General features: G+C 41.4%; 1 protein-coding gene across 2 annotated transcripts in view; it reads left to right on the forward strand.

Moving 5' to 3' along the window:
- CPNE8 (copine 8) overlaps positions 1-27939 on the forward strand; it is a 181406-nt gene that overhangs the window by 16545 nt on the left and 136922 nt on the right. The window contains exons 2-3 of one of the 2 annotated variants that reach the window (XM_084749495.1): positions 14210-14250; positions 14928-14974. In XM_084749495.1, coding sequence (XP_084605621.1) covers positions 14210-14250; positions 14928-14974 — 88 coding nt within the window. Of the gene's footprint in view, positions 1-14209; positions 14251-14927; positions 14975-27939 lie in introns of those variants that run through there. The other variant, XM_084749496.1, reaches the window with a different exon arrangement.

A 27939-nucleotide genomic window follows, 5' to 3' on the forward strand; every position in this document is an offset into this window, starting at 1 on the left:
GTGTTACTATGGCCACAAGAGTGAGCTTTTCTCCAGCCACTGTATCTCATGTAATTGTAGGCTTGGGCGGGACCTTTGTGCTGACCACTTCTCCCTCAGCCTGGCTAGTGCTGGGATTTCAGGCGCGAGCTACCACAGCTGACTTTTGTTGTTGTCATTTTTGTCCTTGCTCTAGTCACAGTCAGCTGAGTGCCTGAGTCTGGGACCCATAAGGCACCTCTGTATTTTCACCATACCCTTTGTCGTCTGTGACAACAAAATACACACTTAGTGTTTGTCCATCTTACAGGAGAACAGTGGCTCATGCTGCGCCTCATTTGAGTCTCAACAATGCCATTATTGATGACGAACTTTATTTAATATACTCACGGAGTAACCATTTTTCTTCTTTTATAACAATGCTTGATAAATTCTTTAGCTTAGAAACAGGCAACTCTCTATGATTTTTGAGGCTAGCCTGGTCTACAGAGTGAGATCCAGGCCTGCCAGGGCTGCACAGTGAGATGATGTTTTAATAACAAAATTCTTTAGCCTATGTTTTCTTTGGTATATTTATATATTTTTCACTAATTTAGATAATTCTTCATATATTCATGGTTATACACATACACACAGCTGTGATATATTTAAATTTAATTGTTGCATAATTTTCTGGGTCAGTCTTCTCTAGGGCGTGTGATATGTGACCAGAAGTCCACGTTCTGTGGTGGTCACGATTATACCATCTGTAGTTAATCAGCGCCACAGGAGTTTACCTTCTTAACATGCTATAAATGATTCCCTTCCTTCTTACTGGTAAACCGTATGGCAATCAAATACATTAGTGGATTGTAAAATTTTTTTTTTTCCTATTACCCGGTTATCCTATAACACCGCCCCGCACCCCCCTGGATTTATATGAACGAGTACGTTCATCCATTGATGACAGAAATGTAAGGTAGTGCAGCCACTTAGGAAAAATGGTTCCGTGGGTTCATAGGCCTCATCAAATCTATGGCTAGCCATGTTCTCACCAGATAGTAAGCCATATGTCTATGTAAGTAAAAAATGATCCCAGAAGTGCATGCACTACAGCCAGAACAACTGAAGTATTGATCAACTCTACTGACAGTTTATGGAGTATCTGTGCCATAGGATGCTGTTTGGCACCGGAGAGGAAGTCCTGATTGATGCTGCAAAAATGTGTCGAAGTTCAAAATGTGATGCACACATATTGTAGCAATCCATTTACATGCAAGGTCTAGGACACAGGAATATAGGAAAACAGAAAGAATCGTAGTGACCAAGGGCTGGAGAGAAGAGGACAGGATGTGGCTGTTAGTGGTCAGTGGCTCTTTGGTGGGAAAGAACTTAAAAAGTGTTCTAAGACTAGATTGCAGTGATGGTTGCTACACAATCGTGTGGATAGACACAGTGTAAACTAAACTGCAATGTTAGAAGACAAATTTCACGCTCTGTGACAAAAAAGGATATGCACAGACAGTTAAAGGAGGACAGAGATGCTCTGGGAAACACATCCTCAGGAAGTCTCACCACTGAGCAAACATTATATACAGAATTTACTTACATGAGCTTAGATGGAATATCCCGGGTTCTATGGTGTTTATGTATGATGTAGCCTATGGCTCCCAGGGTTATAATGAACAAGAAAGCATGGAATTAATTCAAGTGCAAGAGAAAATGATGCAATTTAGAGAGGCCACAAACAGCATGTCCAAGTCTGTTTTCACCCTAATTGCAGGACACTGATTTTTAATACAACTGGGCTCTAAAGCTAAGGGCAAGAAGCTTAGTGAGTGTCTAAACCAGTAATGTAATTATTTATTATTAACTATTATCATCAACTTTATACAGCTGGGTGCATCACCACATGACCACAAGCAAGTGAGTAACTGTGCCTTTGCAATGGTTAAGATGACAGTGTTGTCGTTAGAAGATAAGAGACTTTTAGCTCTGTTAAAACTTCATGGGAAAATGGTTGTATAGGTATTCTGTAGTTGATGAAATTTTGTGCATAACTGTACTTCCAGAGGGAATAGGAAACTCACAATGTTGTACAGGACTATCCTCTGAGCCAAAGCCTGTCATCTCTAGGAGTCCAGTTGGACCTACTCGCTGAAGATCATCACAGCTGAGCTTGTTAACCGTTGACCTTTCTTCTTGGAATGAGATAATGGGAAAGATCATGGGACCCTTCCCTGAGTCATTTCCCTCACAACCAGTTGCCTGCAATTCTGCCTTAATTGCTTGTGGCCTTGGGGGACTTAGGAAAGGCTAGAGGCTGTAGGTGGGGGAAGTTTGTGGGTGAGGGGACAAGGAGGTCTCCCTCTATGAAGACTCGAGAAAACCATCATCTTTACTGGGTATAGAGCTTTCATTTGTTAGGGATCTGGGGTCACTCAAGAGATTCACCATGACTGTGAATAAATTAATAAGAAGAAGCTTTTTATTTAGTCACTGACATTCAGTGTGGGGCCTGGACTGCACCTGAGAACACTCTCAAGATGTAGCACCTCGCCATGTCAGTCCAGGCTTATAAAGGCAAAAACCCATAAGATTACATGTACTGTGCCTACGTATAGGCAGGGTCTTATTTTAACATAGATGTTTTGCAGTTGTCCTAGTCATCTTTTGAGCAGAGTAAGCAAGTTTCATTAAAAAAAAAAATCAGAAATAGCATTTAATCTTATGACCTACTATCTTAAAAGAACAGCAATTTTGTAAAGATTAATTTAAGAATAGTCTTTGATGTCTAGGGGATAAAAAAGAAAGTGTGCTTCTAGGGTACGGCCTGTACAAAGTCAAGGGATTACATGTTAGAGGCATTTTCATTTTTATTTTTATTTATTTATTTTATTTTTTGCTTTTTGGTCTCTCAAACATACTAAGTTTATACTTAAATGGAGTGTTAGCCGTCATATCACCCCGCTGAGTTGTGTCCTGGATGAAATCTCTGACTCTGTGGTATGTACAGGTTTATATTTCTAAAGACATATAGTAGCCTTCTGGTAGAGGGAAACCAGTTTCTTTTGGAACTAAGAGTGCAGCCTTTTGTTGAGGATAAGGGGTGCTTTGCTGACTTTTGTAACTGCTTCTCATGTGAAATTAGGACGTCGTTGTCAGGGATCAGGAGGACTGGAATGCTGGTCAGAAGCCAGGAGAGAATTCTCATGATGAGTGCCATTGGTCAAAAGCATCTTGTTCATTGACCCTCTGAAGAGACAGGAATCAATCACAATGGCTGGATGGGCTCACATTGGCCCTACAAACTACTCTACAGATGATTCCTCCAGTCCTAGTGGAAATCTGCTGCGACAGAAAAAGACTAGGGACTTAGAGGAAAATCTTACATTTGGAGCTTCCCCTTTAGGGATAGGCAGGAGGTAGGGAAGCTTAGGCCTTCCCAGGCTTAGACCAATCACTTGTCAGAACTTAAAGATGGCTTTAAGGTCACCCATGCTTCTGTCTGTAATTCCTCCACCCACTGCTCTGTAAATGAAACCAATAAACTCACTGGCTTCCTAGGCAAACATTGGTGAAATCAAACCTTGGCTTGTCCTCGGGACATAAGAAGAAAGGGTAGATGTTGATTATATCTGTCCCCGGAGAAGGAATGTTAACCATACACACTCAATAAATCACATGGCCATGCTTTGGAGAACGTAGCTCCAGGGTGAGAGATGCCTTAAGTCAGGGACACAGATGTCTACTGAAGTCTCTGTACAGATACTTAGTTAAATCATGCCAGGAGTGCTGTTTGGAAATGGCAGAAAGCTGCCAAGTGTATTGAACATGGGGCAAACTACATGACTGTTTGGGGTCTTGCTCACTAAAGAACGTCTGTCTCCTTGGCAATGAGTTATAGTCAAAACGCTGCCTAGCCCTCATGTACCTCAACATGAGAGCAGCATATAATTGCCAGATTATGAGTTTTTGAAAAAATGAACAGTAGAAACCTAGAAAAATTATTAATCTTTGCATATTCATGATAATTATATTATATTTGTTGAATTGCTTTGTTAATTTATAAAGCTTTATTAGTTTATTCTCTTGCTTGCTTTCTATCTGAAAAAATTTAATTTTCTGCAGAATAATTTGATTTGTTTCTCTTTCTAGTACTCATTTTTATTTTGCATCTTATTGCCTATAGAATTTTAAAAGTTATGCTTAATAAAGACTTTGTTTATAGCTCATTTTGTTTTGTTTTCATTGACGCAGTCTGTCAACATAACCTACATGTACATCACATTTAAAAATAAAAAATAAAAATCAGTTATTAAAATATACCTCAAATGTAACTTATATTTTTGTGACTCTGGCTACTTTATTGGACATCTCTGAATTTAGTAATTTCATCTGGAAAATGAGTCTTGCTGATAATTGCTACTTGTTAGGATCACATTGGAGGTTAAAGAAATGGCTTATCTAAGTGCTGAGCACAGCCTGGTGCCAGGCGTGGTGCATGGAGTAGGCGTGGAATTTGTGCTATGAGTTCTTGCTTTGTGCTGGCCACATAGGAGGGAGTGGGCAGTGTTGAGAACAGCAGCAGGCAGGGAGAGAAAGTTCCAGAAAAAGAAATTGCAGTGGGAAAACATGAACACAGAGAATAAGGAAGGGTGAGTTGGAGCTACCTCAGTGGTTCTCAACCTTCCTAATGCCGTGCCCCTCAATGCACACAGTTCCTCATGTTGCAGTGGCCCACCAACCATAAAATTATTTCGTTGCTACTTTACAACGGCAATCTTGCTACTGTTATGAATCGTAATGTCAATATCTCATATGCAAGATATCTGGTATGGTACTCATGTGAAAGGGACATTGAACTCCCGAAGGGGTCATGCCCCACAGGCTGAGAACCACTTGTAGATGCATAGAGATGTAAAGACAGAACGTGGTGGGTGATGAATGTCTTAGCACCAGCACTGGATTTCTGTAGGTAATGTGTTCCTCCTGGAGGCACCTTGCCTTGGTGACTGTATTTGTGTGATGGAAGGCAGAAAATCCAAGGAAGAGACACAGTGTTGGGAACGCAGCTGAGACTTTGCCAAGGGGACGGGTGCTTCAAGGCTAATGGAGGCTGCACAATGTTGCCATGTTAGCTATAAGAGATTCTCACAAATGTGCCGCATTCCAGGAGTGGAAGCTATTTTTTTCTGGCATTTTGGAACCCGAGTCTTGAATCAGTCCGTTTGGGCTGACGTCCTGCGGGGGGAGGAGGGGGTGATGCCATTCTCCTCCTGCAGCTCCTCTTTTGGTTTTCTAGTGACTCACCAAGCTTAACTTATGGTCAATCTAAGCCTCAAGACCATACTTTACAGAACTGTCTGTGCAGGGGTCACATGGCCTTTTGAACTCCCTGCTCGTGGCCACACTCCCTGTCCATTCCTCTTAGGATACACATGATAACATTTCTGCCCCACCCCGAAAGCCAGGATAATCTCTGCAATTCGGTGAATGGCTTAGTGGCATCGTAAGGATTGCCCCTCTCCTCTCAGATAATTATGGGCACATTTGTGGGTTCCAGGAATCACAGCCTGACATTTCTAGATAGCTCTTAGAGTTGTCTTTCACCGTGCTGGCAATACAGGGTCTGTATACTTGCAGAAGGGTAGTGAACCCCTGGTTGATTATCATAACCCTGCGATTTAGGGTTTTAAGGAGACACATTTACTGGTGGTTTCTTGTCCACTTGACACGAACTGAGAAGAGGGAGCCTCAGATTGGCCTGTGGGCAACCATATCTGTGGGACATTTTCTAGGGTAATGACTGATGTTAGAAAGGCCCAGCCCACAGTGGGTGGTGCAGCATCTGGATAGGTGGTCTAGAGTTGTGTAAAAAGCAGACTGAGCAAGCCGCGAGGAGCAAACTGTTAAGCAGCACTCTTCCATGGCTTCTTTCTTCCGTTCCTTCCCCCTGCTTCCGGCCTTGACTCCCCTCAGCGGTGGCCTGTAAGGAGACATAAACTCTGCTTCCCTGGTTGCTTTCGGTCATGGCTTTAGCCAAATAGTCTCTTTTCAATCTTGAATTTTTTCCATTACCATGAGCTTTAAAACATAGTTATGTTTCCCTCCTATGCCTGGAATCAGACTTGTGTCCTCCACCATTTCTCCTGAGAGGTTGCTTTGCCTCTGAGTTAACCCTTTGCTTCCTCACGTCTGTAGATGTTCCTGTTATTTCAAGTCTACCAAGGCATGTGACATGTCAGACACTAGGGTTTCTTTGTCATTTCTAAGAGCGTCATTTGTAGCAAAGTGCTTCAGAAGAAATATTAAGATATTTTCAATATTTTCACTCTTAGTTATGTTCCTGGATATCTCTAGGTATCTGATGCAAATCTCTCATACAGAATTGAAACTGTACATCATTTTTTTTTGTTTTTTTTTGTTTGTTTGTTTTCAACTCAAGGATAGTAATAAACAAAGAGTTGGAATAACCCAGTTCAGCATCAATTAAAAAGATCAGGTCATTTATGTGTGTCTGAGGATTTCTGTGTGATTGCTGAGTGGTGCATAGTGTCTGTGGTGGTGAGGTTGCCCCATATAAGAGCTTGCTCCTCCTGTGTGGGAAGCCAGGAAGTCTTGGTGAGGGCGCCCAGTGGGACTGCTTTTCAGAATTCCTTTATGCCTTAGATTCGAGCTGACTTTGACTTTTCTGTAATTTCAGCCACTGAATATTTATCCTTTTGCTATATCAGTCGTAGTTTGGAGAAAAATACATTTTCCATAAATATACATTTAAAATTCCAAGAAATTATGTTTTCAACCAACAAAAGAATTAATAAGTGAATCAAATATTACAGCCTGGTCGTTCCCAAACACTAAGTTTTTTTTTTTTTTACTTGCCCTTATATAAATATTTAAAAAATGAAAAAAGCATGTTTAATATTTAAGGAAATATATGTTTTCTCAGTCCACAAAGTTCCTGATCTAGTCTGTGAGATACTGTCACGGCAAACACGAAGGCCCAGGCCTGGCTCTGTGAATCCCTGTGACCTCACTTGCCTCCTGCCCCTGCTGTGATGCCTGTGGCAGAGCATCCCCACAGCAAACACAAGAGAGAGCCAGCCGTTGGTGCCTCAGTTAAACAATAAAGCACTTGTGTGGTTCAGCACTTGTTGGCGGCCCTGCTTTCTGCAAGTTCGTGTGAGTTCCTGGAGCTGTCTGGGCAGTATTTGGTAGCAGGCTGGCAGGCTGCCAGTGCTCCACAACCCACGCTGAATGACAGGCGAATACAAGACTCAATAATGTCCGATTATTAATTAAAATATGACCCTCTCCTTTGATAGAAACAGGACAAGTTTTGGGTGAAGCCTTATGAAACAGAGATGCTATCATATGTGGAATGCTTATGCTGTAAAACATGGGATGGCTCTTCCTTTACTATTTACTATTGTCATTCTTGTTCTAGATTTTTAAGCATGTCTCTCTCTTTTTAAAAAAGATTTATTTATATGTGTGTGTGTGTTTGTGCGCACCATGAACATGATGCCGGGGGTCACAGATCCCCTGGAACTGGAGTTACAGACAGTTGTGAGCTGCCATGTGGATGCTGGGAATTGAATCTGGGTCCTCTAGAGGACCAGCCAATGCTCTTGACCACAAAGCCATTTCTCTAGCCCCTTCTGACCCACTTCTACTGAAGGCTAACAGAGCTGTTCCATTCATGCAGCGGTGGAAACTTGTGTTGTTGGAGCAAGCTCTTCCAGACCCACTTAGCAATAGTGCGTCTGGCAATCCACCCCATGTGTTCAACGTGAGGATGTGTTCTCTAAAGCAAACATATCATGTGCTTTATTAAATTAGTACTTCCGGAATTTACAATGACTCAGATTGCTATGACTTTGTAACAAATTAACATTGAAATTCATATGAATGAATATTCAGTAGATTCTTTTTTTCATGTGGCATCTGCGATAGGATGTATAGATCATGATATTTGGGTTTTTTTGTTTTGTTTTGTTTTGTTTTTTTGTTTTTTTGGGTTTTTTGTTTTTGTACAAAATTAGTCTTTATTATGTGGCATCAGTTATTAAGAAAGAAAAAAATGAACAATAAAAAGGTTCTTTTGGCTTTTTATTACTGTGTGCATGATGTGTGTTTGAGGGTGGCTGTGCATGTGGAGTTTCTTCTGTCCGTCAAGCCTTAGGAGGGCTCTTGGCTTTGAACACAGGCGGGCAGGCTTGCAACTCGCCACTTCTGCCTGCTATGCTATCTCACCGGTTCTACGGAAAGGCTCAGTACAAGCTATGTTTGTGTGCACTGTTTTACTTAAGTCTATACACCTATCGGTTGTTTGTTTGTTTGTTTTCTGGTACATTTCTTAAACTAGCTGGACTTGGAGATGAGAATTATTTGGAATTTTAACTTTTAACAGCCGAATTAATGCGACTGTTTTGTTACTCTGTGTTACACTGATACTTTACACGACACTGGACATGGCCGGCTAGTTGTTCTACACATTTGTCTTCCCAATAATACTCAAGATTCATGAAGTCTAGATGACGACTGTCGTATTTGTTTCATAAGTGCTAGTGCACAAGTAGGCGCTGGTGCTCCGTATTCACTTGAAAAATGCTTGGAGAACCGTGCTGAAGTTTAAAGAAAATTGCTATTTTTCATTTAGCATAGCAACAAATGACCTCGGCTGTCTCGTGGCAGTGGACAGTGAAAAATGCAGGAGGCACAGAAACTGCTATTGATAACACTTCTCAGCACATTGAGGCTAATAACTCTGGAAGCTGTGTCACCATCACAAAGTGGTTCTGAGCATCACTTCGGAGCAGGCAGGGTGACAGTCTGAGACAGGGATTGCTGACCTCTGGGAGGACAGCTTCTGCCTGTGCTTCAGGGGTCTACTAGTCAGGAGGACTGGATAGGTTAAGGGGCCCCACAGTGAGCTCTGTGCTATGTTTTGGAGGTGTTGGGGACTTCCTGATCATCTACTGTCCTGATTTAGATATGGAGAACACCCCTTTCTGTGAACCCAGTTCCTCCTCATACAAGCTGTAACATATTGGCCAACTCTGGGGTCAGCTGTGCTATTTAGTTGTCCTGGCCTGTTTCAAATTTACAGGCCAACATTTTAACTGACCTTAAAGAGAAATTGTTAGAGGAACTCTCATGTGCAATTTACACTAAGTATTTCCTCAGGCTCAAACACACATACATAAGTGTACCTAAATAATTGTAAAATAGCAATGTTCTTCAGGTAACATAAATCCATGCATGACAATCACTTGACAAGACAATGGAAAATTTTGCAGTAATGAGGGTGAAACCCAGAGCCTTACACATGCTAGCAAAATGCTCTACCCCTCAGCTTCAGGCAATGTTTCTACAGTACACTAGTTTTCTAGATTGTTGTTCGAGGATTTGCTCTCTTCCCTTGTTTTGGCTGTAAATAAATTTACAGAATACAGACAAGACATTCAGCAGTTTTAGCCTAATGCTGCTGTTCAACATCATAAAAATATTGGTATGAGTTTTTGTTATTCTAGTTCAAGCTAATGACAAGCCATGAAAGAGAGCAGCCTTCTCATCTCAAACCTGGCAGAGTGTGTGTGTGTATGTGTGCGTGTGTGCACATGTATGTATGTGTGTGCATATGTGTATGTGTCTGTGCCAATACATGTCTGTGTATGTAAGTATGTATGTGCACATGGGTGTATGTGTTAGCCTGTGTTCATCTGTGTGTAATATGTACACATGCATGTATGTGTTTGTGTATATAAGTGTATGCATGTGTGCTCATATAGGTGTGTGCATGGGTGTATATGTGTGTCTGTATGTGCATGTGTGCATGCATGTGCGTATTTGTGTGTGTGTGTGTGTGTGTGAAGACTAGAAAACAAAGGTGCTTCTGTGTGACAAACGCAGTCTTCTTTGGCCTCTTGCTCTGCTTCTCTCATTCTGTGAGCAAAGCCTTTCAAATTACCATGCTGATGGGAACTTACTTTGTTTTATACTGCTTGGCTCAAGTTGCACATTCCTAACACTTCTGAGAAAATAAGTTGTTTGTTCTGAAATTCTCCAGGCAGTGTTCTGTTCTATAAAGAACAGGGGCCTGGGGTCAGGAGAGTTGGCATCACGAGGCCATTTCTTTCTGGAATTGTGTGTCTTGTTTATTCACATGCTTTTTCTGGGCTTCACCTTATTTATAGAATGACTTTTTAAAATTATTTCTTTTATTTTTTGAGATTATAATATGATTAAATCCTTTCCACCATTCTTTTTCCTTCCTCCAAACCCTCTCTTATGTTCCTCCATAATCTCTATCAAATCCATGGCCCCTTTCTTCATTAATTGTTGTAACACACACACACACTCACACACATATATGTACACATATATATTGTGTATACAATATATAGGTCACAACGTGCACACACACACACACATACACACACACACACACACACACATACTCCTACATATGACCTGCTCAGTATGTCTACTGTTACCTATTATGTATGTTTTCAGCATTTACCACTTGGTATTGAATAGCTAATTGGTGTGATTTTCCCTGGTGGAGAAGACTATTTCCCTCTCTTAGAATTCCTTAGTCATCTGTAGTTCTTTTGTGTAGGGTTGATGCCTATTGGGCTTTCCCGTTCCAATTTGACATGTCTGTTGTTGTATTATTATTGCTCTTGTTCAGCTCATGTTTTGGCAGTGATGTCAGTGAGACTTTAAAAGCTCAGCCTACGACATCACACAGTCTCACAGGCGCCTCCCTGATGCTCTGACTCTTACGACCCTCCAGTTTCTCTTCTTCAATGTTCCTGAGCCTTAGGGGCAAGAGTTGTTTTGTGGATGTATCCACTGAGACGAGCTGGGCTCCACAGCTCTGCTTAGGGTTGGTTGTGCTTCTTTGTAATGATCGCAGTTTGTTGCAAGGAAGCTTTTTTTTGAACAGGAATGAGGACTACATTTCTCTGTGGATTTAAGGCCAAGTATTTAGATGCAGTTAGGGGTTGTACTGGTTTAGTAAATTGCTGGTAGCAGGTTCTTCTTCAAGACTCATGACTTCACTAGCTTTAGGTAATTGGTTAGGTTCCCTGTACCAGACATAGCTTTCCTCTTGTTAAACAGGTCTGAAGTCTAATTAGAGAGCAATTGGTTACACCGCAATATGGGTGCCACTACTGTACCCATAAGTTATCCTGCTAGTCTGGTCATTGTATGGTTTATATGCATCATAGCCGGATAGAACTGCCAGTTGCTTCCCTTGCTTGGAGGTTGGCATGGTGCCTCCTGGTAACACTAGCTCTTCATGGAAGAGGCATTCAGGTCAGTTCCAGATCAATGGGCTCTGGCCCCTGTTTCTGGAGTGCACGGCATCTTCAATAATAGGAGGGACTTAACTTTCTACCTCGGGTGAGGGTAGACCTAAGGCAATAACAGTAGTCAGTAATGTTTGGGAATCTCTTCAACAATCCTTACCAACAACTCAAAATAGGGTTTCTTATGGCTGCTGTTTGGGTCTTTGCTACGTTGTTGTCTTTGGTTGGTTCTAGGAGGAAGCCTGACCAACTCAGATGATAAATTTCATTTAAACTATATATATCTATTTGTGCACAGACTTCTGTGCATTACAGATTTTCCTTTTAGGTAGATAATTAATGATTCCCTATGTTTTTTTTTTTTCAGACAACCTTTTTGTTTGCTGTGCTGTCCCTCTCCGTCTTTCTGTATTTAGCTCTACCCGCCCTCCCATAGAAGAAGGTCCCATTTCCATTTCCCCATGCAAATCCGTTATACCCCACGATCTCCACTCCAACTGCCCACCCCCCCAACCCCGTTGCCCACCATGCCGAAGCTCCTGATTGGTTTCCCTGGTTTCTGCAGTTACTTGAGGGTATGCACTCACATTTGAAGATTCGGAGTCTCCCATTGGCCTTCAACTTGGAAGAACATTCAACTTCGTCTTTCTGGGTCTGGGTTACCTCACTCGATTTAATCTTCCCTGGACATATTAAGACACGTGGACTTTCTTTTTAATAAAATATAGGTAAAACAAAATCTTTTGACCCTATCTCAAGTAGGATGAAGGTGGGGCTGCAGTTTGACAATTGTTGATCATTTGCTCCCCAGGCATAATTCAAAACGTTTGACTTTTCTAAACTTTCTAAGTGTGTGAACACAGTAGCCTCCCAGGAACTCACAGTCGGATGTTCTCTGCTGCGTTGTATTCATTTGACCTCAGCGGAGAACAACTTGTATTTAGGCAGAATTGGAAAATTAAATCTCAGTGATCAACATCACACTGAAGAAGTTCTGGGATTTTTATCCATCTTGCTGACAACAAACAAGCAAAACTTTATATTTTTAAGTAAAGATTGTAGCTAGCCTTACATAAACAAGGCACTAGAATTGCCTTAAAGTCTAAAATATGTATTTAGCATACTTGGATTCTCCACCGCACAGCGGTGTGCTCTCTTGTTTTCATGAACTCTGAAAGAAAGAGCTTAATTCACGTTGTTTTAGGGTCTTAATGGGCAGAAGTTGGAGCCAGTGGATGAACTGGAGACTTATTACTAAGTGGAAAACTACCTTTGCAGATGCAATGTCAAACTATCTGAGTTACTATCTGCCAACCACTGCTGGAGTCTGGGAGTCTGCAGAAGAGACAGAAAGGATTGTCTCCATTTGATTTCTGTGTAGCACAGACCTTTTAAAATCCGACTCCATTCCAAATATACACATGAGCGCTGTTCGTCCCCAGGGATAGTTCAAGGCGTGGCCTCAGGTTGCCACCTGTGCTGAGCAGCTCAGCCGACTGCTTTTATTTCTCAGTGATGGTGACGGTGGAAGTGGTAGCTTTTGACTACTAAAATAAGAGGGAATGCTGAAGGGTTGCTCAGACGCTGGTGACAGTACAGACAGTACCCAAGAGCGGCAGCCTGGGGAGGGTTGAAGCAGCATGGTCACAGAGTTTTCATCTGAAGCACCATATAAAGAAATGTTAGCTATTGCAAACAGCTAACACAAAGAAGAGTGGAAGCTGGGTCTGAAGTGAACATTTGAGCAGCTGCCAGATTATCACCTTTGAAGGAAAGGATACAGGTTAAAATGATCACTTTGAGAAGAGTTTAAGTTGTAACTACCTTATTAGTCATAGATACTCAACTTGACGCTTGTATTTTGGTGTGTGTGTGTGTGTGTGTGTGTGTGTGTGTGTGTGTGTGTTGTGTGTGTAGGTGCACATGCCTGTATGTGATTTTTGTACGTAAGTCAGAGGTCAGCACTAATATCTTCCTCCTTTTTTTTTTTTTTGGCCTTACTTTTTGAGACAGTGCCTTTCATAGGACCAGGGCCTCGATGATTTAGCAAAACTACCTAGTGCTGGCTGTTAAGCTTCAGGGGCCCACCTATCTCTGCCTCCCTGGGGCTGACTATATAGGCACGAGCCGCATTACCTGGCTTTTGATGTGCGTGATGGGTCCCTGACCTCAGGTCTCCAGTTTTGTGTAGTAAGCACTTATGGCCCTAGCCATCTCTCCAGCTCCTGAACTTTAATTTTCAAATGATAATCCGGTATTATTTTTGAGAATAATGTATCAAATTGTTTTACTGCTGTTGAAGATAACAGGATTTCCCAATGCCCATTTTCTGAGTTCACGTTTTTCTGTTCTAGATGTGAAAATACACACATACACACAAATCAGTAGTTAGTTATATTAGCTTAGTCTAGTTGTTTGATATTTTCACCTACTAAAAAGATTGCTTAAACAATATCAATGTGTTCATCAGAAATTCCCAGACTAAAAGGTTGTTTGCAGCAACATTTCAAGGATGACAAAACAAGTGTAAACAGAAGGGGCTTTCTAGTGCGCAGGGTTATATGTGCCCATGTGGTCACAAGCTCCGAATCCCTGAATTTATCTTAGTAACTGACTCACATCTCAGTTTGGGAAGTGGCCACACATCTGCAGGGTCTCCCGATGATAAGATAAAAGAAAAGCTGAAGCAGTCACATCTGCACAGACATCCCAGATCCACAGTATGATTGGTCAACTATAATGCAAGAGAAATAGATGAGCACACTACTTCCAGTCCACTGATAACCAGTGTGAATCAAAGAAGCAAGACTTCAGTATGTTCACAATTTGTTCCACGTATGTGCTTGCATATTTACGTTTTGTGCAGTTATAGAAATCTTAAGTGTTTGGTTTTGCAATTAACTAGAATTCTCTGTTTTATTTAACAGAAATCTTCTTGATAGAGACACATTTTCTAAGTCTGATCCAAGTAAGTGAGATATTCTGTTTATTTTGCTTAATCTTGCAAAACTTGTGTGAAATTTACTATTTCTACTTAAATGTTTGGTTTTTTAAAAATGAGACAAAGCCCGGACATTTGTAATAAAAAAATCCTTGTGCCTCATTTGATAAGTAGTAATGATTCTTTTTAACCCATAATCATTAAGTAAAGTCCTTAATCTTCATTTTTTAGACTTTATCACTAAATAGAATACCTTACCTGTTACAACCAGAGGGAATGGGTTACTGGTTACTGATGTAACTGTAGAGTACATTTGCCTCAGGTTGTCACTTCTGAGGTTGCTCTGAGCGATTTTAAGTATATTAAAATGTTTTACACACATGTTAAAGCCCTGAATATTTGAAATTATTGAAGTATGTTTTAAAAAAATATATCTACACCTATTGTGTAATCTAAAGGCATTATCCACCAATGGTAACATTCTCCATGTGCTGAAATGTATTCCTGTTAAACAGTGAAGGTTGGCATAGCTTGTTTCCTGATTCACTGAAATAATTTGAACCATTCTGATTACTTCCCTGGGAAGGTGAGCCCTGGAATTAAGCACTCTTTTCATGTAGCCTTCAGACAGTTGAAATAGAAATCATGCAGGCTCGTGTTCATGCCAGACATTTACACATGTGTGTTTTCTCCATCTTTTGTAGTCTGTGTCTTGTATACACAAGCAGTTGGGAACAAAGAATGGAGAGAGGTAAGAGAAACCATGGGTTTTGAACTCACTGTGCAGAGGTGCTTCCTGGGTGACTAGAGAAGTTTACCTGTTTTCAGTTGAATTTCTTATTGTTTGGCTTTACTGAATTTTCACTCATGAGCTTCTCATGACGTGTTCCAGACCTCAGATTCGCCCAGTTGACTTGATCCCTTTTGTTCATTATGTTTCTGGAGTTAATCTCAATTTTAGAAGCCAATGGTTGATTTTCATAAAATGCTGGACCACAGGATCTTAAGTAGAGCATTTATTGTCAACTATCACCTGCTTTTGCTTTTTTTTTTTTTTTCCCCAGTCAGCAAGTTTCTTATTGTTTGGAAATAAAATAAGAACTCGATTTCAATTTCCTCCCGTGCATGGTTCAATGAAGAAAAGCAAAGCAGATGAAAGATTTTCAATCGTTGTATTTTCTAGAGCATCTGTGCATTTAAAGGAGACGATGAGCACTTGAGGGTGGGGCCTTTCGCTCTCCTGGTCTTTGCTGGTTTTCTCAGAAAGGCTACAGATCATTTTAATGGAGTCACAGTATGTGGCTAGACTTCCCTTGTGCAGCTTTCCTACTTGCTGCCACAGAATACATTCATTCATTGCCTCATCGATTGTCCCAATGGGGAGGTAGACAATTAAGAAAAGACCAAGGTACTTTATTGTCAACTGGGGTAAAAACAACTCAAATACTACAACTGTTGGTAATGACTGAGTGTCAGTGCGATGCTGAGCTGTGGCTTCTCCTATGTAGGTTTTAGTGAGCTTTTCGTTACTATAACAAATACTCAACAAAATTTATTTATAAAGAAAAACAGGGTTTGGAGGGTTGTAGTTTTAGAAGTTCAGCCCACCCTTGGCTAGCTCCCTTGTCTTGTTTAAGGAGATCAAATTTCCCCTCTGCCAGGAAGCTAAGGAGAGTGGGGAGGGGCTGGGGCTGGTGCCTACTGAAGGTCACACCCCAGGGACTTCAGGATCTCTCTCTCATGTTTCACATCTTCTCAGTGGTCACCCTTTCAAAATCAAACCTTTAATGCACAAGATTTGGGGTAATATCAAACTTGTATCATTCAGCACCTATCTCCCCAGCTCTCCCAACTATCTTGGCTGTCCCACAATGTGCATTTACTCTACCCATAGGAGTCATAAAACCTTAATTATTCCAGTGTTGCTGGAAAGACCCCATGACGCAGGCAAGACTGTAAAGACGAGAGTTACACACAATCCCAGGAATGGTGATGAAACAGACATGGAGAGAATACAGGAAGGATCTAGATCCAAGCAAGAGTGAAAGCCGGCAGGGAAGAACCCTTACTATCCACGTGTGGCTTCTGAGGCACACTGTCACCAGATGTGGACTTCAAGGGCTGGTGCAGCCCCACACTCTGTGGTCTCTATGACCAGCCCCCCTGTGCTGACCCTGCCTGTTGCCCACAGTATTCCCAAGGAGCTCTGCATTTCTGCCTTCCAGCATCTCTATGGAAACTTCAGTTCCCTGCTTTCACCTGTCAGGGCTTCCTGCTAGGATTCGGAGCCAGTTAGCGAGATATTCCCTTGGAGTCTGCATGGGAACATTCATGACTCCCTTTTAAGTCTTATATTCTTCCTGCATATAAAAACCAGGATCATATAGTGGACACCGAAGTTTACTGACAAGCTTAAACTACCTGGCCTCGCTCAAACGGAACAATGAGCTCCTCATGGATGGCTAAACTTAGGGGAAAAATGGTCCTGCATGAGTAGACCCCCCTAGAACCCTCTCTTCTGACAGAAGTATTCAAACCAAATTTGCAGTTCTGCCTTCTGGAGCTGTGATTGATGGGAGTCAAGGCGCTCACAGCATGTCCGTCCTCTCCCGTGCACGGGGCATTTGGTTCCTTCCTGTCTCTGCTAATCTCACTTAGCTGAACTGTGTGCACGCCCCTTCGTCTGACTGCACTGCAGAATTTCTCAGCCTTGCTGCTTTCTTTTCTTTGCTCCTGATTCTTTCCTTAAATTTGACTAAGAGCAGCCAGGGATGTTCATGCCGAGAGAACTGAGTGCTTTGTTGCCTTGAAATTTTCTTTGTCCGACAAACAAGTCCATTATCTTCAAGTTCAAAGCACCAAGATGTCTGGTAACATGAACAGAAAGCCTCAAATTGGTTGGCATGGCTTAGGGAGCAAGGCCTAAGGCCCACTTCCCCGTGGAGTTCTGGTTTCCGTTTGAGACCCACCATCAGACTGTTACTGTCCATGTTCCTCGCTACATTCAACTCTGCACTGACCGATGTAGCTCTGCTTACAGAAGAATTTCAGGCTTTTTCTAGCCTGTTCCATCAGACGCTTCTGACTGTCTCTTGTGAGTGCTATCTGCTTGCCCAGGATGTTAGCATACAACAAACACAGCAAAGATGACTCAATTTCCTGGTGCCCCTGTTCTGCACCAGCCAACATCCTGTTGCTGTGGCAAATGCGCGCTTGAATTAATCATCGCAGCAATACAAAAGTTTAGTTTGACAGTTGAAGGAATTCAAGCCTGTGACTTCCTTGGCAGAAATGTGTAGTAATTCAAGGAATAAAAAGAAAGTTAGGAGAGGGCTACAGTCTCACCATTACCTTCCGATGGCTTCATAGTGGTTTGAATGGGAAAGGCTGCCATAGATTCATTCATATGTGTTTTTCATATTTCCCACAAAACTGATCCTATCTAAATGTCAAATCATTGGCATCTTACCATGCCTGCTTTATATTCTCTATAAATATGGCTAATGACAAGTTTTTTTTTAATTGCCCCAATTTCTTTTCTGAATCATCATTATCTAATTAGTCAGCCAGAGGTGTGTACTCTCTTTCACAACTTCTTCATCATCTTTTTTATTCACAGCCCTTTGTGTGTGTGTGTGTAGACATGTGCGCCTGTGCATGAGGAGGTCACAAGAAGACACTGGGTATATTTCTTTACTGATCTGACTGGGCCAGAAGCTTGCTATTTTGCCTCACTTGCTGGCCAGTGAGACCCTGGGACCTAACTCTTTCCTTCATAGTTCTGGGGTTACACATATGTGACCATACTTTGCTATTTTTCTGTGTTTTCTGGGGCCTTGTACTAGGTTTCTCTTGCTTACATAGCAAGGTTTTTTGTTTGTTTGTTTGTTTGTTTGTTTTTTAAGCCCAGTGCACCATCTCCCCAGCCTCACAGGTTGTCTTTTGTTTTCCTTGTTGCAATGTTCTCAAGTCTGGCCTCTCTCTCTCTCTCTCTCTCTCTCTCTCTCTCTCTCTCTCTCTCTATCTCTCTCTCTCCTTTGTTCTTTTATTGGGCTATACATTTGATCTTCCTAAAAATCCACACAATCCCCTGTCACATGCTCTGAGTTCCCGTTTTCGTCATGCAGTAGAAAACTCTTGACAGACAGCAGGTGCCAGGCTGCATGCGGCTGAAGCGTACTGTGCTTCAGCAACCAGGAAAGTAACCGTGCTACGTACATAACAAGACACTTAGCCAGTGCAAATCCGTGATGATGACACAGCCAGAAAAATCCATTAGATAAGGGGAATTTGAGGAACGACAGTGTAAAATGCTCAGAACAGCACAAAAGTGTCTTGTTGGATGTTAATAAACCAAACTCAAAGTTCCCTTGGTTAAAAACAGTCTCATGATTTTCTGTTGCCCTATCAGTGAAGTGAAACTTTTTATATAATTTGCAAGCTTTTTTTTTCTTTTTTAACCATAACAATGGATAACGGCCATTTTAAGCCATTCTTATTCACTGGCTAATTTAGCTTGTATAGCAAACCTTAGAGGTATGGGCTTTTATAATCATTGTACTAGGAAGCAGAAACAGAGCCCGAATGGAGAAACGGCCTGATCAGTTACACTTGATTATAAATCCAGTGTGGCGCTTTGAACCATGGCTGTCTGGAACTGTTGCTATTAGACTACTCCTGTGTGTGCAATTCTTGTCCAAGTCTAGCTATTACATTTCCATTTTATAAAGATAAAGAAATTTCATGTTGTTGGGGGGAGGTTGTAATTATATTCTGAAACGTGATACTTAAAACAAAACAAAACAAAACAAACAAACAAACAAAATAAAACCAGACAACAAAATCTAAAACCATATAGGAAGCCAGCTGAGGCTTACTATTTGGGAAAGGTGGCATATTATTAAGATAAAATGCTGATATATAATAGAATATTCTGCTATTCTCTTGTTTGTCTTTGAGGGACCAGAAAATGGTGGTTATAGTAAACCACGCGTTGCTGTTATTTTAATGGTAAGGCCTAACAAATATTTATTATTAGGCTAAGCTATTATGGAGATATTTTCTAACCCAAAAATCAATCAACAAAATACACAGATTCCTGTTGTGGTTTAGCACAGCCTTGCTCCACCTGGGGCAAGGCCGATACTAATCCTCTAAACTGTCTTCCATATCTCCCAGCCCCCCTCCCATGCCATCTGCTTCTAATAATTTCTATTTGGGTGACCTCCCATCTATAATTCATAAATACTTGCTAATGTTTTTCCATCTCCTCCATCCACGCCCATCCGGCCATGGGCTTTCTCCACCTAACCCATCAAGGAAGATGGACCCATTTCCTCTTCCGGATCTGTCCTTCCTATTCCCAAGATTCTCAGAGCCCTGGAGCCTTTGCTCCGCCCCTTCCTTCTGCCTCACCCAGGTGAAGGCCTTTGATTCAGCCAATCAGGGCTGGTTCAGGGCAAGCAGAGATTTTGCAAGCCTGTAATTAGCATCAAAAAACATAGCTTCAGACCAACTTCCAACACACACCCAAAAGGCTAAGATACTGAGAACCAGGACTTAGAGCTATCCCAAATGAGTAGAAGCCATGGGTGAAAGATTGAGAAACACGGGTGTCTTAGCTTGCTTGTTTTTCTATAAAAAGAGCACCAAAGTTAATGCTGTGAGGATTAGTGCTGCCATTGTGGGGCCCATGTCTTGCGAGGCCTTACCATGACAGTCGATGGTGGAGAGCAGAAGGGCCGGAGAGAAATGTGTCTCGATGGGGCTGGGATGCACTCATGACAGCATCCTTACCTCAGTAAGCCACTTCCTCCATCAGGAGCCTGCTCCTCTGGAAGTGCCAATACTTTGTTAGGAGAGCAGCATACAATATTACCTCTTTAAAGCCTCTCACTCAGCCCGGCTGGATGGTGATAATGTGTCCAACATGTGAACTCCGCTCAACTGTAGCTAGCAAGAAGGCACATTCAAGGTAGTTTCAAAAGAGCTGACAGTACTAATTTAATACTTGAAAGAGTGATGTGGAAGAGTAGGAGAAGTGCAGATGCAGGAGGCAAACATGGCGTAGCACTTAGTGATGGGTATAATGGAATGAGCTAATGGCAAGGTGAAATTGTATATGCATAAATGCAGGCTTATTGGGAGCAGCAGGGACGGAGGAGGAGAGGGAGAGAGGGAAAGAGGAGCATATTCAAAGAGAGAGAGGAGAGGGGGACGGGAGAGGAGGAGGGAGGGAGGGAGAGAGAGAGGGAGAGAGAGAGAGAGAGAGAGAGAGAGAGAGAGAGAGAGAGAGAGAGAGAGAGAGAGAAGAGGCAGAACCAAAATGTCTGGATTATGTACTGAAGAGGCTGGAAGAGGGGGAGCCCCACCCCTGGGCTAGGGCATCAGGGTGCGGCAGCCACGCCCTGCAGCACGTAGGGACCTAACACTTAGCAACTAAAGACCTTGAACAACAAAATAAACTCTATTTGATAGTTAATCCCCATAACAGTTCTTAAGAAAGACCGGGTTCCTTAGCTTCAGAGGAAGATAACTATGCCGCTTCATTTCCCAGGGTAGCTCAGGGCTGGAAGACAGGTGCCCGGTTTCTTGCTGACTATGCATGTGTACTTGAGGCATGGTGATTTCAGCTCCTACAGTTGTCGCAGTAATAGAATAATAGTTGCAATAGTCGCAATATCTGTCATACAAGTACTGCATAGGTAAGGACACACTGGAAAGACAACTTTTATAAAAACAAAAACAAAAACAACAACAACAAAACTACCAAGTAGCAGATGAGATATCTTTGCACATTATAGAATCCCGTTCTTGGTGCTTGCCTAGCAACTGATAGGAAATGGTCTCCGGGGTTTACTTGGCCTCAAATCCAATTTGAAAGTGTGGTGTTTACACGGCTGCCAAAAGCTAATGCAGTCTGAGGCCACACTGAGGTATGTGCGATGCTTACATGAAGAAAAATGATGCGTTTATACTGAACCGCATAAAATTGCCATTCTTATAAGGGGGAAAGAATGATTGTGGTTAGGCAATTTCAGGTGATTCGGCCTAACGCTGTTGCTCTTTATTCCTCTGGGAACAAATTTGAAAGGTTCCTTTTTGATTTCTATGCTTTAGTTGGCAGAAGAAGAAGTATGCGTGTGAAGAGAGCTTCTGTCTTGAAGTGACAGCTAGTTCCTGGGCCACGTGAATAAAGGAGGGTTTGTTCTGAAAACTGTGGTGTCTGGGTAGTTATAACAGCTGTCCTCAGATTCTTAAAATATTTTCACTTAGAAATGGGAATGAGGCAGTAGAAGGAAGGCCTTTGCAACATGAGTTCGTCACAAGAGCTTGGGTTTCTGGGGACCAGACAGAAGCGTCTTGGATATCTGTGGCAGAAGTCATCCAGTGAGGGCTGTGTTGATTCACCAGGGAGAACTTTCTCAGTGCTAATATTCCTGTAAGTTTGCACTTTCCCATGGTCAGGGAGTTCAAATCAAATCATTTAATAATTGTCTCTATTCTTCCAAATCCATATTAAGTGTCAAACACTATTTTATCTCAATGAGGCATATTTATCCAGCTATTTCAGATCAGACTTAGAATAGATAGGTGCTTTCTTAATAACGCCACAAATACTTGATCATTTATTAATCTCACTGACATTTAGTGATGACTAACCGTGTAGTTGGAATGGTTGGTATAATTAGTATAGTTAGTTTTCTCGGCAACTTTGGTTTGTCTGTATAACTCAATTTACTGACTTGGATATCAACCTCACCCCACTAGTATGGCTGTTGTACTTTTATCTAAATCAAGGGTGAATTATCAAAAGCATTAGCTTACTATGGCTTCATGTTCTAAGATGCATAACATTTAGATAACAGGAAAATACAGGTTTGCATAAGAAGCAATGTAGTTCAGATAAATATAAGATCATCTTAAGACAACTATAGTTGAGACCCCCAATTTAAATTGTATCAATCTACTATAATTATCTTTTCTTTAATATATTTTATCTAATGATCATGAAATATGGAAAACTCTTGACATAATGGATCTTTTAATTCTTTCAGAGCTATAAATGATACAAAGTGTCTTAAGTTATGGAAATAAAAAATAGTGTAATGGACACAGTGAAGGGATTTCCCAAATTGTTGCATGCCAATAGAGACTTGGAAAATGCTGTTAACTTCTGTGAGCTAGAATGAATCCATCTCTGTGTTACTCTTAAGCATTTAAATTGAGTAGTTGAGTGTGGATTCCCCAAGTTTCAATCTGAGGAGAGAGAGCCGCTGCAGTTGTTTATAAATTTCAAATATTTTGCTTAAAATGATTAACGTCGTTGGCGTTGTCTCTGGTGGGCTTCCTTTCACCCACACTTAGAAGTTCAACATTTACTCATCTCCACCCTGAAGGATGAATGTGTAATGAATGCCCTTACACCTACTCAGAGAGCTCGGAAAGAGTCTTCAAAGCTCAGCTCGCTTAACTTCACAAGTGGGAGTTCTGCCATAACACATATGCCCTTCTTTATCTTGTAAGGAGAATTTCCAACAGGAACCTTTGAAATCCAGTAACATTGTTCTGATTCTTGTTACATTTAACTTCATACAATAAATGTCAGACTTTATTTTACTTTATTGGTACTTCTGTTAGTCAGGGTTCTCTAGAGAAACAGCACACACACACATACACACACACACACACACACACACACACACACACACACACATACACACACACTCCAAAGAGTGTAACCATAGCTATCACACATCTGAAAGGTTGAACATCTGCTAATCATTGTTCCTTGAGGCTGAATATCACAGGAGATAGAGTAAACCAACAATGGCTGCTTACCCCCGGAGGCCCAGAACCCAATAGTTCCTCAGCCTGTGCCAGACTGCAGAAGAGAAATACCTAAATAGAGGGTGCATCCCCTCAAAACCAGGAAAACAGAGGAAGGCAAGATCAAAACTCTACTAGGAATTAGCCCCATCCTGAACACTGCAAATAACTCTGCTGAAAGAAGAAAGCAAACTTCAACAACAAAAACACATACACTAACTCCAGATGCACAAATACAATGCAGAAAGGAAAACAACATGGGGGGAAAAAACCAAAATAATATGTCTCCTCCCAAACCTACAAATGCCATAAAGATGGCCCTAGGAATGTATAAAAAAGAACTCAGGAGAATGATGACAACGATGGTCAAACAGTGCAAAGACAACAAAAGCAAAGATGAATGGTGTAAGGAAACCAAGCCACGTTATACAAGTTTTAAAAATGAAGCAACAATCTAAAGTGAAATGATGTCAGAAATGAAAAACCTCAACAAGACAAGTAAAAACTTTAATAAAAAGCCTTGGCAACAGAATGAATGGACCATGCCAAAAATAGGTATTAAAGATGGAGTAGAGAAATTATATCACCCAGTATATGTCCATGAAAAGTTGAAACACACACACACACTACAGAGAAAGAGAGAGAGAGACAAACAGAGACAAAGATGGAGAGACAGAAGGAGGAGAGAGGGAGGGAGAGAGAGGGGGGAGAGAGAGAGAGAGAGAGAGAGAGAGAGAGAGAGAGAGAGAGAGAGAGAGAGAGAACTTCTTGGGCATCATAAAAACAAACAAAACTCTTATCATCAGTAAAAATACCCAGAAAGTGAGATGCCCATCCAGGTATAATAGGTCTACAGAACAGACAAATAGACAAGACCAGAAAAGAAACTATCAATAACATATTAGTTAAAACATTAAAAACAGAATAAATACATTTATAAAAAAAAGTATTGAAAACTTCAAGGGAGAAGGGTCAAGCCACTTGTGAAGGCAGCCCTACTAGGTAACGCCTGGCCCAGACACCTTTAAAGCCAGAAGGGCCTGGAAAGATGTGCTCCAACTTTTGAAAGAATTTGTAATTGTATACTCCGCTCTTTCTATCTTTCTCTTCTGCTATCTTGGGTACTGATGGAGGTATTTTAAGCTGTGTGCTGGCTTTCTGTCGACATGGAAAGCATGGGACAGAAGGGAAGTGTGTGTGCTTTTTATCCTATGGCTTCCGAGGTTTCATCCTGTGGCCATATAGCCTCGTTTCCTTGGGTCATGTGGGACATGGGACAGGAATGTGTGACACAGTAGTCCTGTTCACCTCCTGGTGGCAGGAAAGGGATCCCATTACTCCTTTCAGGAACATGGTCCCAAAAACTTGATGTCCTTCTACGAAGTCACCAACAGTGTCACAGGCTGAACACCTTGTCTTCAGCATAGGAAGCCTGAGGCGTGCTTTTTTTCCCCTTCTATGTCTTGATACAAGCGGCCTTTTCACCCTGTTCGCAACAGTACAGTCTTCTGAATTTGTAATTACTCATGTTACTCACTTGTTAGTGCCTCTTTCAGTTTGAATAATTCCCTCCAGTGTTCCTTTAGGACGGGTTTTCATGTATCTCTCTCATGATGTGAAAGCTTCCTACTGAGAACTCTGCCGACCAGAGTTGGGGCATGCTTTCCTGTTCTTTCTTTACCGCCTTGAGAAGCCTCCTCTTTTAATTTTGACTGGTTGATTATACTATGTTTTGGGGTCGACTTGGTTGGCTTAACTGTGATGACCTTTGACCTTCTGGAACCTGGATGTTTGCATCCCTCTCTTGGTTTGAAAAGAGTTCTGTTCACATCTTTTTGAAAAATCTTCCTTCTTTTTCCCCATGCTCCTGTCCCCAACGGTAGTTGGAATCCCCAGCTGCCAGAATATCTAATTTGTGATGCTGTCACCGTGTTCCCATACTTTTTTTAATTCCTCCTCCCCTTTTCTTTCTCTTTTCCCGTACTTTCAAATAGCCTACCTTTGAATTCACTAATTCTCTCTGCTTAATCTGTGCAATCAATATGTTTTTATTACAGTTTACTTTCACTCTCTCTATCTTTCAGCTCAGTAATTTTGGAGATTTTTTTTTCTTTTAGTTTCTTCCCCCTCCCTAAGTTCCTTCATTGGTAGATTGAATCATTTCTTTGTTATGTCTTGAACCATGTTGGGTTTCCTTAAAATAGCTGATCAAAATCTTCTAACCTTTGCCTATGGATTTCTTTCACCTTATTTTAACTATTAGGGTGGCATCATGATTTCAACCCTCCCCCCCAAATTCCTGACTCTTGTAGTGGGGTATATTTTCTGCACATTGTAGAATTAGGGATTTATTCCAGGTACTGTGGTCTGGCACTATCTGCATCTGTTTTTCTAGAAATGCAAGCATTTTGATTTCTACTTATTTTTTTTTTTCGGTGATTCTTCAGATTGAGCCTCAAGTCCAGCTTTGTGGCTAGTTGGTATGATGGTTGTTTCAGCACTACAGAATGACCGAAGCTCAGACTTGCCCCAGATCTGTGGTAGGCTGTTGTTCACTATTCAGTAGGTTATTAAGGTAGAACCTATAAAGGGTAGTCTGATTCTATAAATGTAGAGTGGGCCATGTGCCTTATAAATTTTCAGTGCTGCAGTAATAGCTTTAATTGTCTAGATAGTGACTGTATCACCATGGATTAAACCAGATGCAGAATTCTATGCCACACTTAGAGCTACAAATTCACCAAATTGTGCCCCAGCCGACAATATAGCCCACTAAGTACTGTGCAGCATCAGGTTTGACCAAGGCTCATTGGGCTATTGGATGTCCATTGCTGAGGTAGATTTAGGATGCAGGATCACTGCAGCTACAAAGTGTGGCCAGAAGAGAAGTCTGATGAGCCAGAGTGATATCTCTCCTTGGTGCTGGTCCTCTTCCAAAGGTCCCAATGCCAGCCTGTGAATGGCTCCACTCAGTTTTAAGTTTCCATGTCCTATCATGGTCTCCTAGGCAAAGGCCTACACTGCTACCCTGCCTTGCAGTAAGTGAATAGCCCTGCTCTTACCCTGCCTTGCAAGTTTGAAGTGATGTGGAGAAGCCTGGCTCTTGACCTCCAGAGCAGACACCAAACTGGGTCACACCCTAATTCCGTAGCTGCAAGGACCTATGTAGTCTCAGCGGTGTACGTTATCCCAAGCTGCAGGTGGTAGTAATATAGGACAAGATGTGAGTGTGTCTCACTAGGACATTTAAGTGTCAGCCTGGTGAGATGAAAGTAGCCTTCTTGAGGACCCAAGGCTGGGGAAGGATGATGAAGACAGCCCTTTGCCCTCAAGCCTGATATAAAACTGGGTCACACCTGAATCTCGGCAGCATCAGGACCCGACCAGTTAGGCCAAGGAATTGTGCTACAAGCCCAACTGTCAAATTTGCCATGATGTGTGCTGCAACTTGACTCTGACCCATCAGCATAGAGGTTTCTGGTGGACTCTGTGGCAGGTCTGGAGGCTCCGTCAGCCAGCTCTGGGCTGGATATGCAGCTGGGTGTTGCCTCTCGCTGTAGTGATGCCGGCGCTGAATTCTTGTTACTCTCTTTGCTGGCTAGGATTAAGGGTGGGGTAGGGGTGAGGATTTGGGTGGTTACGAGATAATGAGGTTCCCTTAATCCATGAGCATTAGCAGAGGGAGAAAGAGAGGAGATGGGGTCTATACGGCAGCTGACTTCAGAGTGGTGAGCCTGATGCTGGCCTTTAGTTTTTTGGACAGCATGAGAGTCACTCTCCTTCCTGCAAGTCAGAGGCATCTTGCTTTTCACTATTTGGATTATGGAAGGGAAGACATTGGTCAATTCTTTCTTTTCTTCGCCAACATTTTGCTTTGCCTCTCTGGATTGCATGTTTTCCAAATTTACCCTCAGTTCAATTTAGATAATCATCTCTCTACAATAACATATTTTAAAGTTATTGGCATATTTAAATAACCTCATTTTTTTTTTTTTTACTGATTTTGTTTTGAATAACATTTCCTCCATTGCTGCATTTTAGGGGGAAAAAAAAAAACCAAACAGTTTATTTGACTGATGAGTATGTCCACTGGAGAGTCCAATCCTATAAACTGCAGAGTTCACAATTTATTGAAAAACATATATCACATGTAAATTGGGATCTAACCGATATATAATAAATATAACTTGTACTCTCCAGTAAGAACCCACTTGTCAGTCAGTTAATTGCTTTTCTTTAGGTGATTAATTATGACACTAACCCTGGTATTGATAGCTAGAAATAAAACATGTGAAAAGCAACCCTATGAATTATTATTATTATTATTATTATTATTATTATTATTATTATTATTATGACTATGATTTACTTTAAAAAGTATTTTTGGATAAACGTTTAAAATAATGGAAGCTGAGAACTGATAGGTTTAGTCTTTTCTGTATTTAATGTACAAAAGTTTAAGGGACAATAATGAAAGGTGGATTTTTTTTTTTAGTGGCTAATACTTTAGATACATTCCTAAAAATAAAAGGTCCTAAAAATCTAGGACAGTTCCATATGCCTTGATTTTTATTGATTATTACAAGGAATTCATGGCATCTCCTTTTGCATCTCTGCAGTCACATCTCACTGTTCAGTAATAATGTAAGTTCTGAATAAAGGTTCAAATTTCTGCTTATCATTTCAGAAATATATGAACTTCAGATTTTTGATTTGTTTTTAAAAAATGCTTGAGGTAATGAGCCAGATGACCCAACTTTATCTGGTTCCCTCAAAGGAAGAGGGCCATGCATTCTCTGATGAGGTCAGAGTTTAACTTTCAAGAAGAATAGTAAGGCTTGAGCATGTGTATACATGGGTATATGCATGTGTGTGTGCATGTGTGTG

The sequence above is a fragment of the Acomys minous genome, assembly GCF_964271855.1.
Source record: "Acomys minous genome assembly, chromosome: 12".
NCBI classification, from domain to species: domain Eukaryota; kingdom Metazoa; phylum Chordata; class Mammalia; order Rodentia; family Muridae; genus Acomys; species Acomys minous.